A 24472-nucleotide genomic window follows, 5' to 3' on the forward strand; every position below is an offset into this window, starting at 1 on the left:
CTAATAATGTTTAGCAACAACGTATGCAATCCTAGAATAATAACTAGGAAAACATCCTTCTCTCAAGGAGGTTTGACGACCATTCAAGAGGTAAGGTGATGTACAATTCAGTTTTCAGCTACTTTGCCAACGTGGAAGCTTTGTTATTAACAGCAAGCGTGTAAGTAAGAATTATTGTATTCTTGTTTAGAGTATTATGATTATGTTCACTTTTTTATGCCGGTGTACTGCATAATGGTTATTTTATGTTATAAATATAGTGGCCCCTGAGGAAGGCTGGGTTTAAGCCGAAACAGAAAAAGAACCGGAAGTCTGTTGAAAACTGAATTGTACATCACCTTACCTCTTGAATGGTCGTCAAACCTCCTTGAGAGAAGGACGTTTTCCTAGTTATTATTCTAGGATTGCATACGTTGTTGCTAAACATTATTAGTATTATTTTGGACACTGTCCATGTTTGCAGCAGATACTGGATGTATCTTTGCTTTGTTTCATGCTTTACAATCATAAAGCTAAGTGTTTTTGCAGTTCTGTGACTGTTTTTATGTTTGCTAATTATCCTACAGCACGCTAACTTTAGTTTACCATAACTTCCTGGTGGTAGCTGGAGATCTCCTGCTATTACAACTGATCTCTAGCCGACAGAGATCAGTTCGCCTGGAGAAAATGGCCGCTTTGGCAATTGGACTCTATGGCAATGAAATCCCTCCCCTCCCCAAACCCCCACCTCCTCCCTGGATATGGTACTTGGGTATTTTTATATTCAGCCATCTGCAGTCTAAAATAGTTCAGAGAACAGATTTACTAAGGCAGTACAAACTAGGTCAAAGTGAAGGTTTTGAAACGGGCAAATATGCAGCCATGTTCGCAGACCCCCTTTTAAAACCTTAATAACGTTACTTTCAAGTGTCACCCAACCCTGTATGGTAGGATCCCACATGCTGACACTATGACAAAACACATGACATCTGACTGCCATTCTTTCCCCTCTCAATTCTTTGCCCAATATACTTTTCCATAGTTTTAGAGCCACATTTGTGAACATACCCAAGAATAATGCTTATTTGTAAGAGACTGGGGTTGCCAACCTCCGGGTAGTAGCTAGAGATCTCCCATTATTACAACTGATCTCCATCCGACAGATATCAGTTCACCTGGAGAAAATGGCCGCTTTGGCAATTAGACTCTATGGCAGGGGTGTCAAATGTATGGCCCACGGGCCAGATCCTGCCCCTTGAGAGCCCTTATCAGGCCCACGAGCCAGCTGAGGCAGCCACCCCCTCAGTCCAAATCTGGGCTGGCGAGGCATGGCCCGGCCTGACCAAACGACATTTATGTCATATCCGGCCCTCATAACAAATGAATTTGATACCCCTGTTCTATGCCATTGAAGTTCCTCCCCTCCCCAAACCCTGTCCTCCTCAGGCCCCGCCCCAGAATCTCCAGGTATTTCCCAACCTGGAGCTTGCAACCCTACCATAGACAGTCCAGACTTTTTTTTTTGGGGGGGGGGATAACAAAACCAAACCCTGTGTCTGCCAAGCGCTTTCTTTGTGGGCCAGGAAACATCCAGTCTACAAAACCAAGGAACACCGCTTCAGTTAGACAGAATCAAATGGATATGATTTTGCTTTCGTTCGGGCAACCTGCTTTCCCGTCCCTCCCTGGTTACAACAGCTGCTGGTTCTGAGAGCCTATGGATCTCTTTAAACTCAAAGGAGAGCAACACCGGGAGTTCCCCTTGAGAGGTGTGGTGGTGGTGGTGGTAGAGCAGAGAGGGAGGGGTGGTTTAATGAGTATGTCCTAGTGCCGGGTTGTGGCTGGGAATTGGGAGGCAAACCTTGCAGGCCACCCTGTAGGGGCAGTTCTCTCCCAGGCCCAGAGGAGGCGAGATCACCCGCACTAATGTGTACATATCCTTATACGGGATCCTGCCACTGGAAAGGAAGCACAGGTGGGTTAATAGGGCTACTCAGGAAAGGGAAGGAAGAGGAAGGAAGTGTGTTGCTGGTGGCACCAGAGATGTGCATCTTTCTCCTTCTGTCTCCACCTAGGAAAAGGCTCTCAACACTCCCCATGCCCACCCCGTGAAGACAGAGCTATCGTCCTCTTTGTGTCAATATGTCCCCATGAAAGGGGACTACTGGCTTGCTGGGAAGGAAGGCTATGATAGGGTTAAAAATGATCATTCCCAAGGCTGGGATGAGATACCCGCTAAGAATACCTCATCTTACTCGGAGCTTGGATATTAACTGTGCACCGAGGAAGACTTATCCTAGGGTGATGCAGTAGTGGAAGCAGTTCAGCAAGTTAGATGATTTATTTACTTCATTTATACCCTGTCTTTCTCCCCAGTGGGAACCCAAAGTGGCTTAAATAAAGTTGCTTGAAGCTGAGGAGCTAAGTCTAATGGATTCCTGTTTTACACATGCAGAAAGTAACAAGCTAAGAGAGAAAACAGATTGTCAGGGTTAAAGACAAGGATGAAACCCAAACTGGGTGATTTCCAGTTTTAATGTAAATCTCATTCAGGTCAGATCTTCAATGAAGATGTAGGCCTTTTGTGCATGCCTGTTTCCCTCGCCGTCACCCCTCTGATGACTTTGGGTCCTTGTTTTGATCATGCCTGCCTTTTCCGCTGCCAGGGGTTGCCTGGCTGTCCCCCTGTGTTTCCCCACGTTTTGCCTGCGTTTTCAGGAACCTGTTTTATCTCAAATTTGAAAACGCAGGCAAAACGTGGGGAAATGCAGGGGGACAGCCAGGTGACCCCTGGCAGCGGAAACGGCAGGCATGATCAAAACAAAGACCCAAACTCATCAGAGGGGTGACCGTGAGGGAAACAGCCATGTATAAAAAGCCGTAGAGTGGAATCACATGTGCATTCTCTGCTTCCATTTCCATTTACTGTGTTTCATGACTGCCCCTAGACCATACAACTGCACATGTAGCTTATCTGCATGACTTGTGAACTCTGGTTTTCTGGGGTTTTGCCAAATATATGGCAAGAATTTTACACACATCCACTTGTACACTCTATGTAAATGTATCTATCTATCACAAGTATATTATGGTCTTTTTCTCTAGAGCTCAGGATGGCACATACCATTCCTCTATTTTATTGATGCATCTCCCCTGTGAGGTAGGTTAGGACGGGACAGATTGACTGGTGGAAGGTCACCCAGTGAGATTCATAACCGAGAGGAGATTTAAACTTGGGTCTCCAGGGTCGTACACTAACCACTATACAACATTGATTAATTAAAAACTGAATCACTTAGTTGACCCATGGCAGGAGGAAGAAACTCCTGTTGCTTCTACTTTGCATAGTAGTCCAATTAATTGATTAATTAATTAATTAATATGTTTATACGCTTGCCTCTGCACTGAGCATCTCAGGACCCAAGGCAGGTAGTAAGTCTGCACTGATTATTAACTGAGAGAACAATCCTAAATCCTTATTCAGAATCTACTCAGGTCTTGGCCTGGTTCTAAATTCTCTCCCTTAGGTTGTTTATGCATGGGTACTTTCACTCACATTCACCCCCGGTTGGTCTCGGTTGTTCCTTGGAGTTATGCATGAATTTTCTGTCTATTAGAGATGACCTCATGCCCAGCCCTCGCAATGTCTGGGTCTTCCCGTTCCTCTGTTAACTTGACTCTTCCATCTTCCCCGAGCAAAGCCCGGGTGAAATCCCCATGCATAAGACAAAGTGTGAGGCATGCAAGCTTAGTTTTGCTCACAGCCAATTACAAAGCAGCATGTCCAGAGGGGATTCAAATATTTACTGCTTCCTCAAAGCTCGTTCTGAGCAGAAGAAAATCTTTTTAAAATTGAGGCTTGGATTTCTTCCCCCCTTCCTTTCAGATTAATCCATTTTTATGTTGTTGTTCTTAAAATGCTTTTTTGTGTGGCAAATTGCAATTGGGTTTTGGGGGGGATTTTCCTTCACAGTGAGCACTGCGAAGTAAGCCAATTACAAAGCAGCATTTAAAGGGGTGGGACATGATTTGAGCTTGGGGACTGCTGGTGCATAGATTCCCAACAGGGAAGCGTGGGTCCAGTGAGCAAAGAACCTCAGGTAAAACTCCCATGCATAAATTACCTTAGAAAGGATTTTTCTGCATAAAACTAGCAGCAGCTACGACAGAACCCAAAGCTCATTTTCTACAAGCAACGGTTGTTGTTTATTAAAACGGAGGAACAATCAGTTGTATGAATTCCTCCCAATGGTCTGAAGTGATACAGCCCAGACACAGTTTTAGCACTTTGTTAATTAAGCCTAGCCAAATTGCTGGCCTGCGATTGTAGAACTTGCCTACAAGTGGCTTGCTTCCCTTCTGTCTAATACCCATCTCTAGAATCTAGCCAAAGAACCTGGCGGCTAAAACAAGCAATTTGTGTGAGGGAAAAAGACCTGTGGGCAGATTAAGCATGGTAACAAAGTGCCCAAAGAGAAGGCAATCCTCCCTAACTCTGATTTTACACAGCAAGATCTGATGGCTTTTAAAAACCGGTTTAGCCCAAGACAAGTAAATGGGCTTGCTGAGCTAATAACTGTTGGAAATGTAATGCACTACATGGCAGTGGGGAGGAGAAAAGGCAAGCGTGAAAACCCCGATTATCCTTTTTTCTCCCCCCTTTTACTTTAAAAGCAGAAACCCATGAGTCATTAGAGAAAACAACATGGGATTTCCTACTTTAAATGAGACATAATGTTTGAGCTATGGAAAGAACAATCAACTCCTTCATAAAGGAGGGACAAATCCCAGAAGCACAGTCTTCATTTTCACGTGTGGCACCCTGAAGATCAGTACATCATGGTGTAGTGGTTAAAAGAGGTGGACTCTAATCTGGAGAACTGGGTTTGATTTCCTACTCCTCCGCATGAGTGCCGGACTCTAATCTGGTGAACCGGGTTGGTTTCCCCACTCCTACACATGAAGCCATCTGGGTCACCTTGGGCAAGTCACAGTTCTCTCTGAACTCTCTCAGCCCCACCTACCTCACAAGGTGTCTTTTGTGGGAAGAGGAAGGGAAGGAGATTGTAAGCCAGTTTGATTCTCCTTAAAAAAGGTAGAGAAATTCGGCATATAAAAAAACAACTCTTCTTCTACACTTCTCTGTGGCTTGGTTTTCCAGAACCAAGAGATGGTTTCATCTATTTCACCCGTGGCATTCAAGGAAACAGATTCTTGCCCATAACAGCTCATGCCACTGTTGTTTTAGAGTGGAAAAAACACTGGTAGTAACTGTAGCCCTGTTTAGAACAGCAGAGCTTTTGCAAACCCTTGCATCCTTCCTAAATTCACACCATCACTACTCCTAAAACTGGTCTGAAAGCTGAGCCATAAATGCATGCAAGTATTAGAAGTTTGCAACAGGTGCTGATCTAAGAGTAAAGTGTGCGTTTAGGAGAGTAACATGACTCTGATTTTCCAGGGCTGTACCATTTCAGTATACAGGTAGGAACTCAGACATCTGCATATACAACACTATTGTGTTACAGATGTTCCCCATATGTTTATTTTCTATGCATGGGGAGTATTTTTTTTTTCATCAGGGAATGTTCAGACATGCAACCCATTTGCAGTGTGGAGCAACAGAGCCCAATAAGAGCAACACTGCATGATTCTCATGATCGTGTGTTTCAAAGGTGCTTCTCGATAAGAGCTTTTCTGCCCATGCCTTCAGGGTTTTGTTTAGTGTCAGGAAGGTGGAAACCCAATCCTGGCTAAAAATGGATGTTTGCATCCTAATATTGATACAACAGCAGTTTGGATGAATTCACAGAAGTCAACCAAACTGGATTTCAGGGACACAAAGAGGGATTCATTCCGGTTGTTGAGCTTCCAGTATTGCTACAGGGGTGAGCTCATCTCTTTCCCGAAGCTCTGAATGTTGAGATTTAAAAAAACAAATGCGCTACTCTATCTGAACATTTGAAGTTTGACAATCCAAACCATTCCATGAAGCCCTCCTGAAATGTTGGGGGAGGGTGAGTGAAGGTATTCAATGAGAAAGTGGCTGCTCACATGAGAAAGGTTCTAGGAGAAGTTGATCTGAAACAGCATTGCTACCTCCATGCTGCAGATGCCAACTTGTACCTTCTGCCCCCCGCCACAAAATGGGAATTATCTACCAATGACAAAGTCCTTGTGTTAATTGGGGAATAACACAAGAACTGTGCATGAGGCAGGCGACAGGAGTTTTGTACTTCCCTCATCCACACTGGCTCTGCTTGTGACCAAAACTGGTACTGGAGAAGCAGCTTTAGGTTGTTTATGCATGGAGGTTCATTGCTCGCTGGACCCACACTTTCCTGTTGGGAGTCTATGCACCAGCAGTCTCCAAGCTCAAATCAGGAAGTATTTGAATCCCTGGCCCTTGAAATGCTGCTTCTTAATTGGGTGTAGTGAGAGAAACGTTCCCTCCCCCCAGACCCAACGGCCGCATAAAAAAGAATTTTAAGAACATGAAACAAAAAATGGAGCAATCTGAAAAGAAAGGGGGGGTTAGAAACCCAAGCCTCAGTTTTAAAAAGCCTTTCTTCTGCTCAAAAAGAGCTCTGAGGAAGCAGGAAGTATTTCAATCCCCGCCTCTGGACATGCTGCTTTGTAACTGGCTGTGAGCAAAACTAAGCTTGTGTATCCCATGCTTTGCCTTATGTATGGAGATTTCACCCAGGCTGAGTTCAGGGGAGAGGGAAGAATCGGGTTAACAGAGGAACAGGAAGACCCGGGATTTGTGAGGGCTGGCACCGAGGTCATTTCTAGTGGAGGGAAAACTCATGCGTAACTCCAAGGAACAACCAAGACAGATGTGTGTGAACGTGAAAGTACCCATGCATAAATGACCTTAGTTACGTAGCTGCGTGTAAATTTTACAATGAAGCCAACAGCATTTCCACCAGATGGTTTGCAAATGTGAAAACATCAGACAGAAGAGGCTAAAGCTGCTTCTTCCTGCTTGCTTTGGTGGGAGCAAAAAAGAGTGGCAGGGGGGGAGGGGAGGCCGATAACTCCCATCTCATGTCTGATGCAAAGTCCTGGTGGTGTTCTCTGATGAATACAAAACCTTTTATGCAGGGACATTTCCCCACGGTCACCCCCCACTGACTGCTTCGGGGCTGCCTTCTGATTATGCATGCCTTTTCCTCCTGTCAGAGGTCGCCTCACTCTCCTCGCACGTTTTGTCCGCATTTTCTAGATGCTGTTTTAGTCAGAATTTGGAAATTGTGGGCAAAATGTGCAGGGAGAGCAAGACGACCTTTGACAGGTGAAAAAGGCATGCATAATCAAAAGGAAGCCCCAAAGCAGTCAGCGGGGGTGACTGCAGGGAAACATTCCTGCATAAAGGGCCTTTGTAACTTGTAGATGGACCTTTAGTGCAGCTCCATGTTTTGAACGGCAACTCAGGATGCCATCAGAAGGCCAAACCAGTGTTTCCTGCAGGAAACATACAAAGTACAAATGGTAGGCATGTGCCCTTAAGCACTCTTATGTATATGCTTGGGAGCCATTATTGTTTACAGAGTTGTTTCATGATGCGCATCTTTTTTGTATTGGATATTGGCTGCAGGAAGCACCAGAGTGACAGTGGTGTATCTATGACAGACGTAGCATAAAGTGTAAACATGGACTTATTTTAAGAGTCCCCAAAATGGATCGCAAAACCATTGTTATAACACCTCGTTGCTATAGATGGGACATGTAGAGCTTGACAAAAATCCTGAGTTTTGCCCATGCTTCAAACTCTGTTGTTTTGAATGGGATCTTTCATAGGGCCTTTAGCAAAAACATCTATCTGTTTCAAAAGCCGCTTGGAAAAAGCTTTGCATAACAGTTCTCTTTCCTCCCCACCCAGCCAACACAGTTGGAGGCAGTAGGGCAGAGAACAGAAAATGGCATCCAATTTATGCTCGACTCAGGTTACAATATCCCAGCGGATTTCGCAAAAGGCATAAAAGAAGCAGAGTGCTCCTACATACCACGCGGCTCTGTCATACTCTGCCCAAATCCGAACAAACTCATCAAGATGATGGGGTCCCAGGATGGAGGAATCACGAGTCAGGTATTCAAAATTGTCCATGATGACAGCCACAAAGAGATTGAGCATCTGAGTTAAAGGGAAAAAGAGGAACACTTTCCAGAGAGGCAGCCATGTTAGTCTGTTGTAACAACAGCTGCAAAGTCCCAAAAGCCAGGAGAATCAATGTGGAATAAGAACATAAGAAGAGTCTTCCTGGATCAGACCCGGGGTTCAGCTAGTCCAGTATCCAGTTTCACACAGCAGCCAACTCGTTGCCCTGGAGGGCCACCAATCAGGGCACAGAGGCCAAGGACTCCCCCAGATGTTGCCCTCTAGGCCTGAGCTTCAGAGGTTTACTGTCTCTGAATATGGAGGTTCCCTTTACTCACCACGGCTAGTACTATTGATAGCCCTATCCTCCACGAATCTCTCTCATTCCATGAAATCTAACATTGGTTGACTAAAATCAACTTAATTGTGGATGAGGGAAAAAGAAGATAAGGAAGGGGAGACAGCCGCTCAGAGCCTGGCTTTTGCCGGGGAGGGTGGGGTATAAGTTTGATAAAATAACAATAGCAATAATAATAATAATGACATGGGAAGAGACAGAGGAAAATTACTTTGCAAAAGCTGAAACTTGTTGCACAGGCAAGCAAAACTTTTCCAAAACATTCCACGCTGGCCCTGCTGTATAATGAAAATCCCTTTCTCAGCTAATCAACACCTGCCTCCACAACCAAGCCCAATAGCAGATTTGTAGTGCAATCCTAAACAAAGGTACATCGTTCTATGCACACTGACATCAATGGATTTAAAAGGGTGTAAACCTAATATTTTAGGAGCCCCGTGGCGCAGAGGGGTAAGCTGCAGTACTGCAGTCCAAACTCTGCTCATGACCTGAGTCCGATCCCGACAGAAGTTGGTTTCAGGTAGCCGGCTCAAGGCTGACTCAGCCTTCCATCCTTCCGAGGTCGGTGAAATGAGTACCCAGCGTGCTGGGGGTAAAGGGAAGACGACTGGGGAAGGCACTGGCAAACCACCCTGTAAACAAAGTCTGCCTAGTAAACGTCGGGATGTGACCTCACCCCATGGGTCAGGAATGACCTGGTGCTTGCACAGGGGACCTTTACCTTTTTAAACCTAATATTTATGATCATAGCATAAATTTTTTATTGCGGTCTTTGACCAGTATAACAAAAGTTATAACAAGATTTAACAAAAATTCCAGATTTAAAACAATGATTCATTACAACAGAAGAATAAAAGTCTACAGCTTTACAATGGCTTTACTATCGTTCCCTGGGTCTTACATATCTCGAGGCAAAATTTAGCAACTTGTCTGGATACCCAGTGATTTTTATTGGAAAATAAGTTTTCCAATTTAATTTCATCAGATTCACCCAGAAAGCCATTTAGCACAGGCTGAAGATATTTTAATTTGGCCTCCTTGTGATGTGGGCATCTCAGAATCATATGTTCGGTTGTTTCCACCTCCCCCAAAGAGGGTGAACATAATCTTTCTGAGTATGGAGGAGACTTCTGGGTCCCTTTGTACATGGTAGAACACCAATCATGCAGCAATGGACAATGATACATCACATAGGGTTGCCAACCTCCAGGTAGTAGCTCCCACAATTACAACTGATCTCCAGCCGATAGAGATCAGTTCACCTGCAGAAAACGGCCGCTTTGGCAATTGGACTCTATGGCATTGAAGTCCCTTCCCTCCCCAAACCCCAACCTCATCAGGCACCCCCCCCAAATCTCCAGGTATTTCCCAACCTGGAGCTGGCAACCCCATGCATCAATGAACCCGGAATGCCAAGTGCACGGAAAGGTGGACTCACCAAGAAGGAGCAGAAGAAAATGAAGGACACAAAGTAAACATACGCCAGTTCTGTGCCACAGTGCTCATTCGTGTTTTGTCCGGAAGTCGCCGTGGTGTCTGGCTCACATCCTTTACCTTCCAGGCAAGAAAGCATAATCTCTTGCCATGCCTCTCCAGTGGCACTCCTGCAGGCAAAGCAAATCCATCTCTCAAGATCCTTGCTTAGTCCACTGTCATTAAGGGTGGTCCCCATTTGTTTGTTCCTTTTTTAATACACCATTTTTTTTAGATTAAGTGCCACTTATGCACACCACTGTATTCATTGAACAGGGGAAAAATCAGCACAAGGGAAATGAACATAGCCTGAAACTAAAGCAAGGATGGTTCAATTGCTGTGCTGCCCCAAGCAAGGCTCACACATCACCTCCTTGGTCTGTGCCAGCTGTGCCTCTGAGAACTGAAACTCAAAGGTTGAAACTCCTAGTGAAAGCAAAGAAGGAATTCTGGAGTCAAAATAGGGGAAGCTGCGAAAGGCAACAGCATCCTTTCTGGTTTAGTGAATCTCCCTCCTTCTTACTCCTATCAGCCAACATCAATTGCTTAATTCCTTCATACCAGATGATACATTGAGGTCTGTTATGCATGGGTGTTTCCCTCCCGGTCACCCCTCTGATGACTTTGGGTCTTTGTTTGTTTCGAATTTGAAAATGTGGGGAAATGCAGGGGAGAGCGAGGTGACCTCTGATGGTCAGAAACGGCATGCATAATCAACACAAAGACCTGAAGTCTTTGGGTTGGAGGGGTGACCTCAAGGGAAATAGCCATGCATAAAAGACCTGAGATGTTTCCTAGGTTTTGTACTCCTGAGCAACAGGAATTCCTACTCTCTTCTGGCTCAGATGCTATATCCTAGTCATAGAAGAATGGTCTCTTCTTCTATCCCTTTTTTCTCCTCTCTTCCCCCCTCCCCATCAACTAGCTGATGATGTTTTTAAAGATAAAAGCATTTCTATAGCGGCATCCTAAGCACAGTTAGATTCTTCTTAGTCTATTGAAGTAAATGGGCTTAGCAGGGGGTAACTTTGCTTAGGATGGCGCTGTCAGTCTGTACTGATTTCAATAGCATGTGGAAGGTAGTCAAAGCCCTCCTCCTTATCTAGGGTGTCAATAATCATCCTAGACTGAATAGAGATCTAGGATTCCTGTCTCATTACCAATGCTAATTTCTCCACGCCTACTACCCCCTCTGCATATCACACCAAATCCAATCACGCCTGCTAATGTCATTTACTTGCTTTTGACATTTATATTGCCATTGTATATAATTCACTCTTCTCTACTTAAGGATAGATGGAATCACATTCTAGCTTGTTCTGAAGAAGTGAGCTGTGGCTCACAAAAGCTCGTACCCTGACAGAAATTTTGGGTGAAAACGCATGGTCGCTTTACCCTCCTTTATTCACTGTTTCAGCCAGGATTGAACGCATGCATTTTGCCGAACATGGGTTCGATCCTGGCTAATTCCTGGCTGAAACAGGGAATAAAGGAGGCTAAAGCGACCATGCGTTTTATACCTTTGTTAGTCTTTAAGGTGCTACTGGACTCCTGCTCGCTCTCTCCTGCTCTTTTCTACAATAATAAATCCTAGTTTTACAGCCAACCAATGCACAGATTCATTTCGCAGAACAACCTAGTGCCTTGAATGCTGCAAAAGTAAGTGGAGCTGCGAATTGGGATGCAAGAGGAAGAGTTTTGGGAAAGTTTGTGGCATTCCCATTGATATCAACCTGTGCAGCACAGGCTTTCCAGTACTTGGGAATGGAAACAAACCAAACTATTTGCTGATTTTCTGGAAAAATAACTCCGTTTATCAAGGCCGATTCCAAAAAGACCTCGAGGGGATTCACTAATATCAGCATTGTAGTGTGATTTCTATTTTGGATTGTCTCATCATAGGGTTTTCAAGGTAAAGGTTGGTCAGAAGTGGTTTACCAGTGCCTTCTTTGGTGTAGTGCTAACCAGGGTTAGCTGTAGTGGCACTGCCGTTGTCTACGAAAGATCCTCCGCCAGTGTCACCTTCCACTACTGCTGCTGTGTGTGTGTTAAGTGCCGCCAAGTCACTTCTGACTCATGGCGACCTTATGAATCAATGTCCTCCAAAATGTCCTATCTTTGACAGCTTTGCTCAGGTCTTGCAAATTGAGGGCTTCCTTTATTGAGTCAATCCACCTCCTGTTGGGTCTTCCTCTTTTCCTGCTGCCCTCAACTTTTCCTAGCACGACTGTCTTTTCCAGTGACTCTTGCCTTCTCATAATGTGACCAAAATATGATAGCCTCAGTTTAGTCATTTTAGCTTCTAGGGTCAGTTCAGGCTTGATTTGATCTATAACTCACTGATTTGTTTTTTTGGCAGTCCAGGGTGTCCATAACTCCTCCAACACCACATTTCAAAGGAGTCTACTTTCTTACTGTTAGCTTTCTTCATTGTCCAGCTTTCACACCCATACATAGTAATAGGGAATATGATGGCATGAATTAACCTAATCTTGGATTGTCTCATCATAGGTATGAAGGTTAACTACTGCCCAGTAGCTAACTTTCAAGGATTCCTCTGCCCCCATCACCTTGGAACTGCCTGTTCTCTTCTGCAGATGTGGCCATTGACCCCTTAAGGGGGTGGATGCATCTTCGTCTGGTGTCTCAGCTGTGACCATTCCGTCTTGCGTGACTCTGCTAGGAATTTAGTCTCTTGATAGAGTCTAGACCCCTTACGGTATTGCTCTCAGCTTCCCTGACAGACACAAACCCCTCAACACACTAAGGTGTGCATCCAAAAAGGACTTTGATTCATAGGGTCACCATGAGTCGGAAGCGACTTGACGGCACTTAACACACATAGTGTGATTTCAGGGGCAGTTTTTGATATCTGTATAGAAGAACAGCTAGATTCGAGCCCAATAGCACTTTAGAGACCAATAAGATTTTTGGGTATAAGCTTTCGGGAGTCAGAGCTCCTTTTGTCAGATGTCTGACAAGGTGCTACTGAAGAAGAAGAGTTGGTTTTTATATGCCGACTTTCTCCACCACTTAAGGAAGAATCAAACCAGCTTTCAATCACCTTCCCTTCCCCTCCCCACAACAGACACCCTGTGAGGTAGGTGGGGCTGAGAGAGCTCTAAAAGAACTGTAACTTGCCCAAGGTCACCCAGCTGGCTTCGTGGGTAGGAGTGGGGAAACCAACCCGGTTCACCAGATTAGAGTCCGCCGAGCTCGGAGAAGTGGAGAATCAAACCCTGTTCTCCAGATCAGAGTCCACTGCTCCAGACCACCAAATCACTACACCATGCCGGCTGGACTTGAATCTAGCTGTTCTACTGCAGCCCAACACAGCTGCCCTCTGAAACTATATGGAGAAGGGATTGATGGCCAAAGGTAAAATAATAATAATAAAAAAATCCTATTCATATACCATGTAGGGCAGACCAGCACAATTTGCATGCTGTCCAGGCCAACAGCTTATTCAGGTACTTTGCTGAGTTTGGTTTGCAACATGTGAAGATTCACGGCTCAAACAGGTGAAGCAGAAAAACTTGTTCTGTACACAAACTGCAAACTGCAGGTACTTATGGCCTCAGTTTGCCTCAAGGCCACTCAGGTGAGGTAGAGGAGCTTTAACTCTTCAACCTCCAATCAGGGTCATTATTTAAAAACTGGTCCCTCCAGTCTTTTATTAGCATTTAGAGGAGAAAAGAGGTGCCTTTGAAAACTAGGAAACTTTTCCCTTTAAAATGCTGATGACAGAGCAGCAGGTCCACTTTGCATGACAAAACTGAGTGGAGGTTGAATTAACCCTCCCTTCCCTTTCTGAATGGCCCTGAGGCAAACTGAGGCTACAGCAGCTTCCTATCAGCATTTAATTGGTAGAATGAGGAAGGTTATCTTTATCCTGTCTGTTCAAGCACCATATATTTGTAAGTTTGCCACCTTCCAGGTAGCACCTGGATATCTCCTGCTATCACAACGGATCTCCAGATGACCAAGATCAGTTCCCTTGGAGAAAATGGCCACTTTGGAAGCTGGACTCTATGGCATTATACCCTGCTGAGGTCCTTCCATTCCCCAAACCCCACCCTCCCCAGGCTCCTCCCCACAAATCTCCAGGTATTTCCCAACCCAGAGCTGGCAATGCTACATATTTGGCTATCCACTTTCCAAAAGCATTCTGGAGACTGAAACTGCTGTGTTTTAGATAAATACGTTTTATGGGCTCCAGCCCATGAAAGCTGATGATAGAACAAAACTAGTTTGCTCTTAAGGTGTCAAGGGACTCATGTTTGGCTTTGTTGCAACAGACTGCTCCTCTAATTCCCCCCTCCCAAGTTTTAAAGCCCCCTTACCTGAAAAGAAGCATGAGTGAACCCAGAAAGCTGCGGAAGTTGTTGTGACGGTTAATATGGCTTTCTTCATCTAATTTGATATTCCCAAAGACCTGAAGGCACAGAGAAGTGAAAACTTGGCGTAACGAGCTTGACAACGCAACAGAGACATGCCAGTTTCCCAAGTCAACTGCGAGGGCTGTGCAAAGTGCACGGGGCCCTGATTCCCTCCTCCCCTCTAATCTCCCAGGTATAATGGTGACACGAGGGCAAGGCTATTGGCTGAGGGATGATGCAACTGAGCCGAACAAACTGATTATAGTGTAGAGACAGCCTTATTCAGGAATTAGCATACTTGATGGTAAAGAATAGAGACAGAGATAGATTCCTAGTCACATGACTAACTGAGAGAAAGTTGTAATTTCTGAGAAGAAGCAGGATATTGCCCTAAGGCCATTTATGCACGAAATATTTGCACTGGGTTTGCTGCTCTGCAGACACCTGGGCTACTGATCCAAATTGTCAAAACTGTATGCATAGGGGCTTTTTGCCCCAAATATAGTGATGAAAAGTTCAAGAGTTCAAGATGAACCACCCTCCAAAAAAGATGCAACTGGTAATCTTTTCATACACCAGAACTGTCTGTGGGCAGAACAGCAAAGCTGAGGTGAGCATCAGCCAAGGAAAGGAGTTGGTTTTTATATGCCAACTTTCTCTACCACTTAAGGAAGAATCAAACCGGCTTACAATCACCTTCCCTTCCCCTCCCCACAACAAACATCCTTTGAGGTAGGTGGGACTAGCCCAAGGTCACCCAGCAGGCTTCGTGTGGAGGAGTGGGGAAACCAACCCAGTTCACCAGATTAGTGTCTGCCGCTCACGTGGAGGAGTGTGGAACGAAACCCGGTTTTCCAGATTAGAGTCCACTGCTCCAAACCACTGCTCTTCACCACTATGCCGCTACACCACTCTTAACCACTACACCATGCTGGAGCCGAGGCATCAGCAGAGAAACACATGGGAAGAGTGTTTACAAATTTGTCAGAGACAACATTGTATTGTATTAGATTCTTTGACTGTAGATCCACTGATGACATTTTTGTGGCATTCCCGAGTGTTGAACAGTTCAAGAATATCATTCATGGATAAATGTTATGTACCCATCCCTTACATTTTCTATGAATGTACTTAGTGTACCTTTTTGGGGGATTTATACTAGACAAGGACAAATAGCAGCTCCTGTGCCTGTCAAACCTACAGGCAGGAATTCTATGCTTCATTGTGATCGCTATCATGCATTGCAAGTGAAGAGGCATTTGCATCCTGGCTAATGTATGAAAAATTACTCTAGCACAGAACATTTTGAGATGCACTCTTATGCAGGGCTATCTGGTGCACATGATCGATTTAGCCCTTGCTATGGTTAATTCCTTGGGAAGTTGAACACTCTGGTACAAGATCATGTTAAAAATCAGTCATTTGAATCGAATGATGGGGTTGAGGATTACATTACAAGCTGCAGCTAAATTAACATTATGTTCTGCCCTGAGTTCTCACCTCTAGTTCCTTTACCGGGCAGCAGAGGGAACAGAAGCATTTCCAGTCATTTCCTTACCTGCATCCCAATGATGGCATATATGAAGAAAAGCATCGCAATCAGGAGACAGACGTATGGAAGTGCCTGAAAGGAACAAACAAAGTAAATAGTTGGTTTTAGAATTATAGAGTTGGAAGGGGCCATACAGGCCATCTAGTCCAACCCCCTGCTTAATGCAGGATTAGCCTGATATAGATTTTGTTATATGTCTTGCGAGTTTAGTCCTTCTGTGAAATATATAGCTTGGCTCACTTGCTTGAGAGATCAGGGGTTACCTGTCATCTACTCTGCTTTTTGTGTATGTGATCATAATATGAATGAAAAAAGAGACATGCAGTAGTTCTTTCCAACCTCTCCTTTTGGGGGGGGGGGGAAACTGCTCAAAAATTTATTTATTTATTTGAAACATTTTAATGCTGCCTTACCACCCAATCAGGGTCGACAAGGTGGCAAACGTAAAAACATTGACACATTTAAAGACTTAAAAACACAGTTAAAATTATAACATTCAATTAAAAATACATAAACATACCGCACTAGAAGGAGATCCAATACCATTATTGTGGATATGCCAGACGAAATAAAAAGGTATTCCTCTGCTGGCGAAAGACACTGATAGAGGGAGGCAGATAAATCTCCCTGGGGAGAGAGTTCTGAAGTTTTGGGGCCATGACAGAGAAGGCCCTTTCTCGGGTTACCACCTGTCTAGTCTCAGATGGCAGGGGGAACTGAAGCAGGGCCTCTGAGGATGATCGGAGTGAACAAATAGGTTCATATGGGAGAAGGCAGTCCTTAAGTAGGGTTGCCAGCTCCGGGTTGGGAAATACCTGGAGATTTTAGGGGTGGAGCCTGAGGAGGTTTGGGGAGGGAAGGGACTTCAATGGGGTATAATGCCATAGAGTTCACCTTCCAAACTGGCTGTCAGATAGGTCTTCTGACAGCTCCGGTCCCAAACAAGATGGTTTCCCCGCAAACAAGATGGGGTTCTCCGTGCACTCCTTCCCCCCCCCCCGTTTTGCACACGAACTCCGGCCAGGGATTTACATTTGTATTGGGACCCGCCCGTGTAAATCTCCCATCTGATATCGGGTCCCGCGCACAAAGCCGGGAGCTCGGCCATCTCCTCCACTGATTGCTCTTAATGGTTTCTGTTTCAGTTTTACTTAAGTCGTTACCAGCAGGAAACGACTACATTGTCTCTTTGTTCCTATAATCCTATTGTATCAGTCCTATATATGTATCCTCTCCACCCCAGTCATGTATTCCAGCCTTGTTTGCCTCCTTACTGAAATCATTGACTTTCAGAATAAATCTTTGAATCGCTGCTCTGCCTGGATTCGAGTTCTATTGCCTGAAACGCCTTGTATTTGCTGAAGCCTGACACTGGCCATTTTCTCCAGGTGAACTGATCTCTGTCCCCTGGAGATCAGTTGTAATAGCAGGAGATCTCCAGCCACCACCTGAAGGTTGGCAACCCTATCCTTAAAGTATGTCGGTACCAGGCTGTAAAGGTCAATATCAGCATCTTGAATTGAGCCTGGAAGCAAATTGGAAGCCTCTGTAGGTGGAACAAGATGGAATATATAGTCCCTATGACCTACTCCAGTCAACACACTGGCTGCAGCATTCTGTACCAACAGCAACTTCCAGTATTCAGGTATATTGAGGTCCTGCTGGTGAACAGGAAGTAATTAATCAAACACCCTGGGAGAATTGGAAGATGCTTTAAAACAAAGGCAAGGAGGATTTAAAGGAACAGGGGCAAAGCTTTATTTACTGTTTTTGTCTTCAACGTGTACATTTGCTAGGCTTGAAAAAAGAATTAAAACCCAAAAAGGATCCATTCAGCAATGCAGATATGGTCCCATGAGTGAAGAGTATTGAAAATATTTGTTTTGAATTATTCTTGATTTGTTTATAAGCAGCTTAAACATTTGACAGTTGACAAGAAAATAGTGGAAAGAACAGGAAAAGTATATTCTCAGAATTGTCAGATAATTATACTGTGCTACACACTACGGTGGAAAGTGCCGTCAAGTCATAGCTAGCTTATGGCATCCCCATAGGCTTTTCAAGGCAAGCAATGGTGTTTTTTTGCCATTGTCTGTCTCTGTGTAGCAACCTTGGACTTCCTTGGTGGTCTCCTATCCAAGGACTAACCAGGGAAGGCGAAGACTGAGAGGTGATATGATAACCATCTTCAAGTACTTGAAGGGCTGTCATATAGAGGATGGTGCCAGGTTGTTTTCTGCTGCCCCAGAAGGTCGGACCAGAACCAACGGGTTAAAGTTAGATCAAAAGAGTTTCCATCTAGACATTAGGAACAATTTTCTAACAGAGCGGTTCCTCAGTGGAACAGGCTTCCTCGGGAGGTGGTAAGCTCTCCTTCTCTGGAAGTTTTTAAGGAGAGGCTAGATGGCCATCTGTCAGCAATGCTGATTCTATGACCTTAAGCTGATTATGAGAGGGAGGGCATCTTGGCCATTTTCTGGAAATGGAGTAGGGGTCACTGGGATGTGTGGGGGAGGTAGTTGTGAATTTCCTGCACTGTGCAGGGGATTGGAGTAGATGACCCTAGTGGTCACTTCCAACTCTATGATTCCATGTTTCTATGATTAGGGCTGACCCTACTTAGCTTCTGAGATCTGATGAGATCAGGCTAGCCTGAGCCATCTAGGTAATAGCATACTAGATTCTGTACCAAACCGTATATAGTCATTTCTAGTATAATGGGACCCCCGGTTTGGTTTGGGTCCTATGCAACAATGAAGTTAACAAAATAATCAAAGTCCCAATCAAGGGTGGTTTTTTTTTTTTTTTTTTTGCCTTACTGTGTGCGTATGGGTGTGTTTCTTTGCCAAGTCTCTTCTTCAAATTGTGCTGACACACAAAATCTACCACATCAACAACAAGAAGGAAAGGGCGCTAGGATTGATTCTAATGGCTCTTTTATTCCTGGCATTGTGCAAAATGCATCTCTGGCCACAAGAGAGCAGACACTTTGAACAAATGCGGGAAGATAAAATTCTCTTCCTTCCCCTCACCAGACCAAAGGCCCTTCCACATATTTCCTTAACTGGTGGCAGTAAGGAAGCCCAACACCTAGGCAATTATTTTGTGGGGAGGGTTACAGATACCATTGGTTCCCCCCCCCATATATGCCAGTGCTGCCATTCTGTGTGTTCTGCTAGCAGAAGAGTGATAATTCCCCCCCAAGCATGTACTTTGAGGATGACAGATATAGAGCACTGATCACTACCTAAATATGTTTGTGTGGAAATTCTTTCGAACAGCATACAGAAAGTTTTGTGCCAAGCTGCCCATTAATCTTGTGGGTTGACCTTTACCTTGAATGACTGCACAAAAGTCCACAGCAGAATTCGAATGGTGTAACCCTGGCGAAGCAGTTTGATGAGACGTGCGGCACGGAACAGTTTCAGAAAGCTCATGTTGAAGCTGCTGGTATTTACCAGCTTGATGGGGGAAATGAGAGGAGAGAAAGATCAAAGAGTTGAAAGGGGGAAAAGCAGATAATCACACTTAACCTTTTGCCTCAAATATGAAGAAGAAGAAGAGTTGGTTTTTATATGCCAACTTTCTCTACTACTTAAGGAAGAATCAAACCAGCTTACAATCACCTTCCCTTCCTCTCCCCACAACAGACACCCTGTGAGGCAGGTGGGGCTGAGAGAGCTCTAAGAGAACTGTGACTAGCCCAAGGTCACCCAGCAGGCTTGATGTGTAGGAGTGGGGAAACAAATCTAGCTCGCCAGATTAGTGTCCACCACTCATGTGGAGGAGTGGGGAATCGAACCCAATTCTCCAGATTAGAGTCCACCGCTCCAAACCATCGCTCTTAACCACTACACCACGCAGGAGAAGTAGCAGAAGGCAACGTTACCTTGCTGTCTGTCAATATAATTTCTGTAATGCTGCCAATCACTGTGATGAAATCGAAGATGTTCCAGGTATCGCGGAAATAGTTCTGCCGGAAGAAAAGCATACAAGTGAGACCACAGGTGTGTCTGTCCTTGTCCCAGTCTATTGCTTCCTCTACAAGAAGGACTGGAGTGCCTCTACAGGAAGGACTATTCCTACTCCATTTGTGGGACCCAGTAAGCCACAGGAAACAGAGGCAGGGCACAGCTACTTTAAACCTAAGGGGCGGGATGGGCATCATTTCTATAAGCCACTCATTTTCATAAAGTTAGTCATGAATGGAGGACAAAGTTGGGGTTTCAGTCCATTCTCCTGTTTCCAAGTAGAATTTCTAACTACCAGACCATTTGTACCAATGCATCATTTTGCATTAAAGTAAGGAATTAGGAAGGGATGGTAGTCTGTCTCATTTCCCCCACTGTTATGGCTTCCAGGGCCATTCCAGTAGGATTGCCAGGTCCCTCTTTGCCACCGGCAGGAGATTTTTGGGGCAGAGCCTGAGGAGGGCGGGGTTTGGGGAGGGGAGGGACTTCAATGCCATAGAGTTCAATTGCCAAAGTGGCCATTTTTTCCAGGTGATCATATCTCTATCGGCTGGAGATCAGTTGTATTAGCAGGAGATCTCCTGCTACTACCTGGCAGTTGGCAACCCTACATTCCAGTGACCAAACATATTCGCAAAAGTAATGCACAATGGGTCACAAACATGCCTTCCTGTGATCTCATGAAATGTATCACTCTAGAAATTGGCTTCCTGCTCATAGGATACTAAGGGAGCCAAGCGACAGCCCCCCCACCCCCGGTTACATCTTTCCTCCAAAGTGTCAGGATATTGTCCATGTTGGAGAAAGGATCCTGGGCTGGATAAACTATTAGCCGGAGCCAATATTTCTCTTAAGGTCGTCAGTCAATGGGATGATATAAACATCTAAGGCAGGGGTGTCAGACATGAGGCCCGGGGACCGGATTCGGCCCCTCGAGAGCTCTTATCCAGCCCATGAGCAAGCCATGGCAGCCACCCCCAACTCTCAATCTGGGCTGGGTAGTCCAGTGCGGTCTCGCCAGCTGAGTCAGCCCCCCCCCCCCGATCTAGGTTGGCGAGTTCGCTGCTGGCCCACCAGCCGAGGAAGCCATCCCCCCTGCCCCGCTCCCGATCTGGGCTGGCGAGGACTGGACTGGCCTGTCCAAGCGACATTTATGTCACATCTGGCCCTCGTAACAAATGAGTTTGACACCCTGATCTAAGGTGTACAAATGGCTAGATCACATGATAAATGAAAGAATGTCGTAACGGGTGCAGACTAGATAGCCCACAACGTTGAAGTTAATACCCAACCCTTAAACATCCTGCAACTCACCAGGAAGCCAAAAGCTATAATTTTCAGGAAACATTCCAATGAGAAAACCATGGTAAAAGCAATATTCAGGTACTTCAGAGCCAGTTCGTAAGTGTAGGGAGCAGAATAGTACTGCCGGAAAGAAAAGAAAGTAAGAAACAGAAGCCTGGTTTTGGCTTGTACTTTACTTCTTTATGGCAAGAACAAACCTGAAAGCTCTCCTACCACTGCAGATTTGCATTTCCCCTCCAAAGTGGTTGTTAAGTGTAGTTAAGCAGTACCTAACAAATCAATTTCTGAACACACTGGAAAAATCGATTTAAGAAGTTAGTACAGATAGTTTTCCAGTGGGGGGCAGCCAATTCCATCTTGGATCAACTCAATGGTTCGCTGGAGTACTATTATCTAGTGCAATCATACTCCCCAATTTTTTTTGTTCGCCGCAAAGCTACATGAACATAAAAAGTGTGTTAAGTATGTGCATGAGTAAGTACCCACAGTGTGTATATAACACAGACTGTGAGACTGTCAGATAACCTTTATTGGCATAATAAAATTGATGGTCACAAGGTCAAAGATAAACAGATAATACATATCTAGATTAAAATTGAGTTTGAATCTTAACCTTAACAACTTCTGCCAAAAACTCTGCCACCTTCACCATAACATCAGTTGTAATGTCGTTCAGCAAGAATTGGCAAGTGGATGTTCTATAAGGGGCCATCCATTTGCTGATTAAGGGTAATATAATTTTTTACGGGGTTCTTCATGTAAACAAAAATCTAAAATAATGTGATGTAGGACGTCTGGCTGGCCCGTTCCGCATGGACATACCCTCTTGTTAAAGGGAGTCTTAGTAAATCTCCCGTATTAAACCTTAGATGGAAAGGAATTGAGTCGAGCTAGCATAAATGCTCTCCGTTGAAGAAGTTCCTCAAGTGTACTAAAATATTGCTGCATTATAACACAGAAAGATAAAAATTCTACACAGTATCCATGGAAGAATAGATTTCATTATTTTGGGAGAAAAAATGCACAAAGTATTAATGATCTAACATAGAACTAGTATTTCGAATTTCCTGTCCTGTGCTGGCCAATGCTGGAAGATTTGGGAGCAGTACCTGCAGTGGGTGGAGTTTCAGGTGAATGTGATGTGGCTTCTGGTTGATACTCTAGGAATCCCCCAAATCACTATGGTGTTTACAATAGAAATTGGGGGAAATTCCTAGAGCATCAATATCAAATCAGCTCCCCCCCTGCCCATTTTTTTCCTGTCGCTTCTCAAATCATCAAGGGCAGGGGAATAAGACCAGGGGAGGGAGACAGCCTGCTATCACTTGGCAAATGGTAAGCTTACTAGTATGTACACTACAGTATAGTTTTAAATAGAGACTGGAAAACAGCAACAAAATGTACAATACATTACATGGAATTTGCTACTTAGAAAAATATGTTCCCAAGATCATGGAGAGCTGCTGCTTGTCAGAGAAGATATTAACAGACCTGGCGGATCAGTGTGACTCAGCAACTTCATATGGGTTCATGATTCTCAGCCGCTTTGTTCCTATCAGAGGATTTAGACCTGAAGGACAGGGTGGGTACCTGCTTGGGTGGCAACCCTTTGTCAAGAAACCAGCTGCCTAATTAAGCAACCATAGCAACTGTCAAGACACTTCTTAAATGTCATCCCAAACCTTTGGACCCGGATGTTCACCTCACCTTCATCATTAGGACCACAGTATTAAGTGCAATCATGGCCATGATGGTGTATTCAAACGACGGAGAGACCACAAAGTGCCAGACCCGGTACTGGAAGGTGTGCCGGTTTTGAGGCATGTAGCGGGTGAGGGGTTTGGCACTGATAGCAAAGTCAATGCATGCTCTCTGGAAGAAGGGGGGAAAGGAAGTCAGTGAATTGGCCTATTATCGTTATCATTGCTAACCTCTAAACGACACTCACAGTATACTAAACCTTTAGAAAAGAGAGAGCAAGTACATGCTTAAGTGGTTCTGCAGACATCTGCAGGTATCTTGGAAGTTGCCCCAGAAGGTCGGCCCAGAAACAACGAGTTGAAATTAAGTCAAAAGAGTTTGCCTCTAGACATTAGGAAGAGATTTCTAACAGTTCGAGCAGTGCCTCAGTGGAACAGGCTTCCTCGGGAGGTGATAAGCTCTCCTTCCCTGGAGGTTTTTAAGCAGAGACTGGATGGCCATCTTCAGCAATGCTGATTCTATGATCTTAGGCAGTTCATGAGAGGGAGAGCATCTTGGCCATCTTCTGGGCATGTAGTAGGTGTCACTGGGTGTGTGTGTGGGGTGGGGAGGTAGTTTGGAATTTCCTGCATTGTGCAGGGGGTTGGACTAGATGACCCTGGTAGTACCTTCCAACTCTATGATTCTAAGTATCAACAACCAACTGTGGAATGGGCACAACAAAGTAAATTGCAAAACAGAGGATGATAATATATATGATTGTATTTTTAACGACGTAAATATATCAAAGGTATATTTCTCGGATCTTCAGGGCAAGTTACATAAATAACAGGTCTCTCACAGTAGAGAAACGTACACAAACATACAAATTGTTATGACAAATACAACTGAAGCCAGGAGATAGAATGTTATGATAAACATGAGTCTCTAAAGTTGAATGGAAAGACAACGGAAGGCGCTATTTTCTCGTTTCACTTGTCTTTGTCAAGTCTCTCCTCATACAAATTGTTTCACAAACATCACTATATTATAAAGGCATAAACAAGAACTACCCCCTGTACACCCAAGCTTGATATTTATGTAACTTGCCCTGAAGTTTTGAGAAATATACCTTTGATGTATTCACATCGTTAAAGATACAATAATACATTTTATCATCCTGTGTTTGGCAATTTACTTCATTGTGCCCTTTACACAGTTGGTTGTTGAAACTGTGTTCCTAACGTTCTTTACTGTGGAACCCTTTTTTGGGGGTTGATTTTAGTATCTTGGAAGTAAAGGAAAGGTAAAGGTCCCCTGTGCAAGCACTGGGTCATCCCTGACCCATGGGGTGACATCACATCCCGATGTTTCCTAGGCGAACTGTGTTTATGTGGTGGTTTGCCAGTGTCTTCCCCAGTCATCTCCCCTTTACCCCCAGCAAGCTGGGTACTCATTTGACCGACCTCAGAAGGATGGAAGGCTGAGTCAACCTTGAGCCGGCTACCTGAAACCAACTTCCATTGGGATCGAACTCAGGTCGTGAGTTGGAAGTAGGCGTGCAAAAAATGTGACTACAGATACAGTCTAGTCACTTGGTGGAAGAGAGAAAACCTACAACAAACTGCCTGTAACTGAGGAAACCAATGTGCCTGAGAATGTTTATACTTCCTG

At 44.6% G+C, this 24472-nt stretch overlaps 1 protein-coding gene across 1 annotated transcript in view; it reads right to left on the reverse strand.

Moving 5' to 3' along the window:
• Positions 1-24472, reverse strand: part of CACNA1E (calcium voltage-gated channel subunit alpha1 E) — a 430764-nt gene that overhangs the window by 57033 nt on the left and 349259 nt on the right. The window contains exons 30-37 of the mRNA XM_056844152.1: positions 22826-22990; positions 21128-21238; positions 19732-19815; positions 19178-19303; positions 15849-15914; positions 14255-14346; positions 9877-10042; positions 7989-8116 (exon numbers count right to left, since the gene is read on the reverse strand). Coding sequence (XP_056700130.1) covers positions 7989-8116; positions 9877-10042; positions 14255-14346; positions 15849-15914; positions 19178-19303; positions 19732-19815; positions 21128-21238; positions 22826-22990 — 938 coding nt within the window. The remainder of the gene's footprint in view (positions 1-7988; positions 8117-9876; positions 10043-14254; positions 14347-15848; positions 15915-19177; positions 19304-19731; positions 19816-21127; positions 21239-22825; positions 22991-24472) is intronic.

This window comes from Euleptes europaea, chromosome 2 (genome assembly GCF_029931775.1).
Source record: "Euleptes europaea isolate rEulEur1 chromosome 2, rEulEur1.hap1, whole genome shotgun sequence".
In the NCBI taxonomy this organism is placed as follows: domain Eukaryota; kingdom Metazoa; phylum Chordata; class Lepidosauria; order Squamata; family Sphaerodactylidae; genus Euleptes; species Euleptes europaea.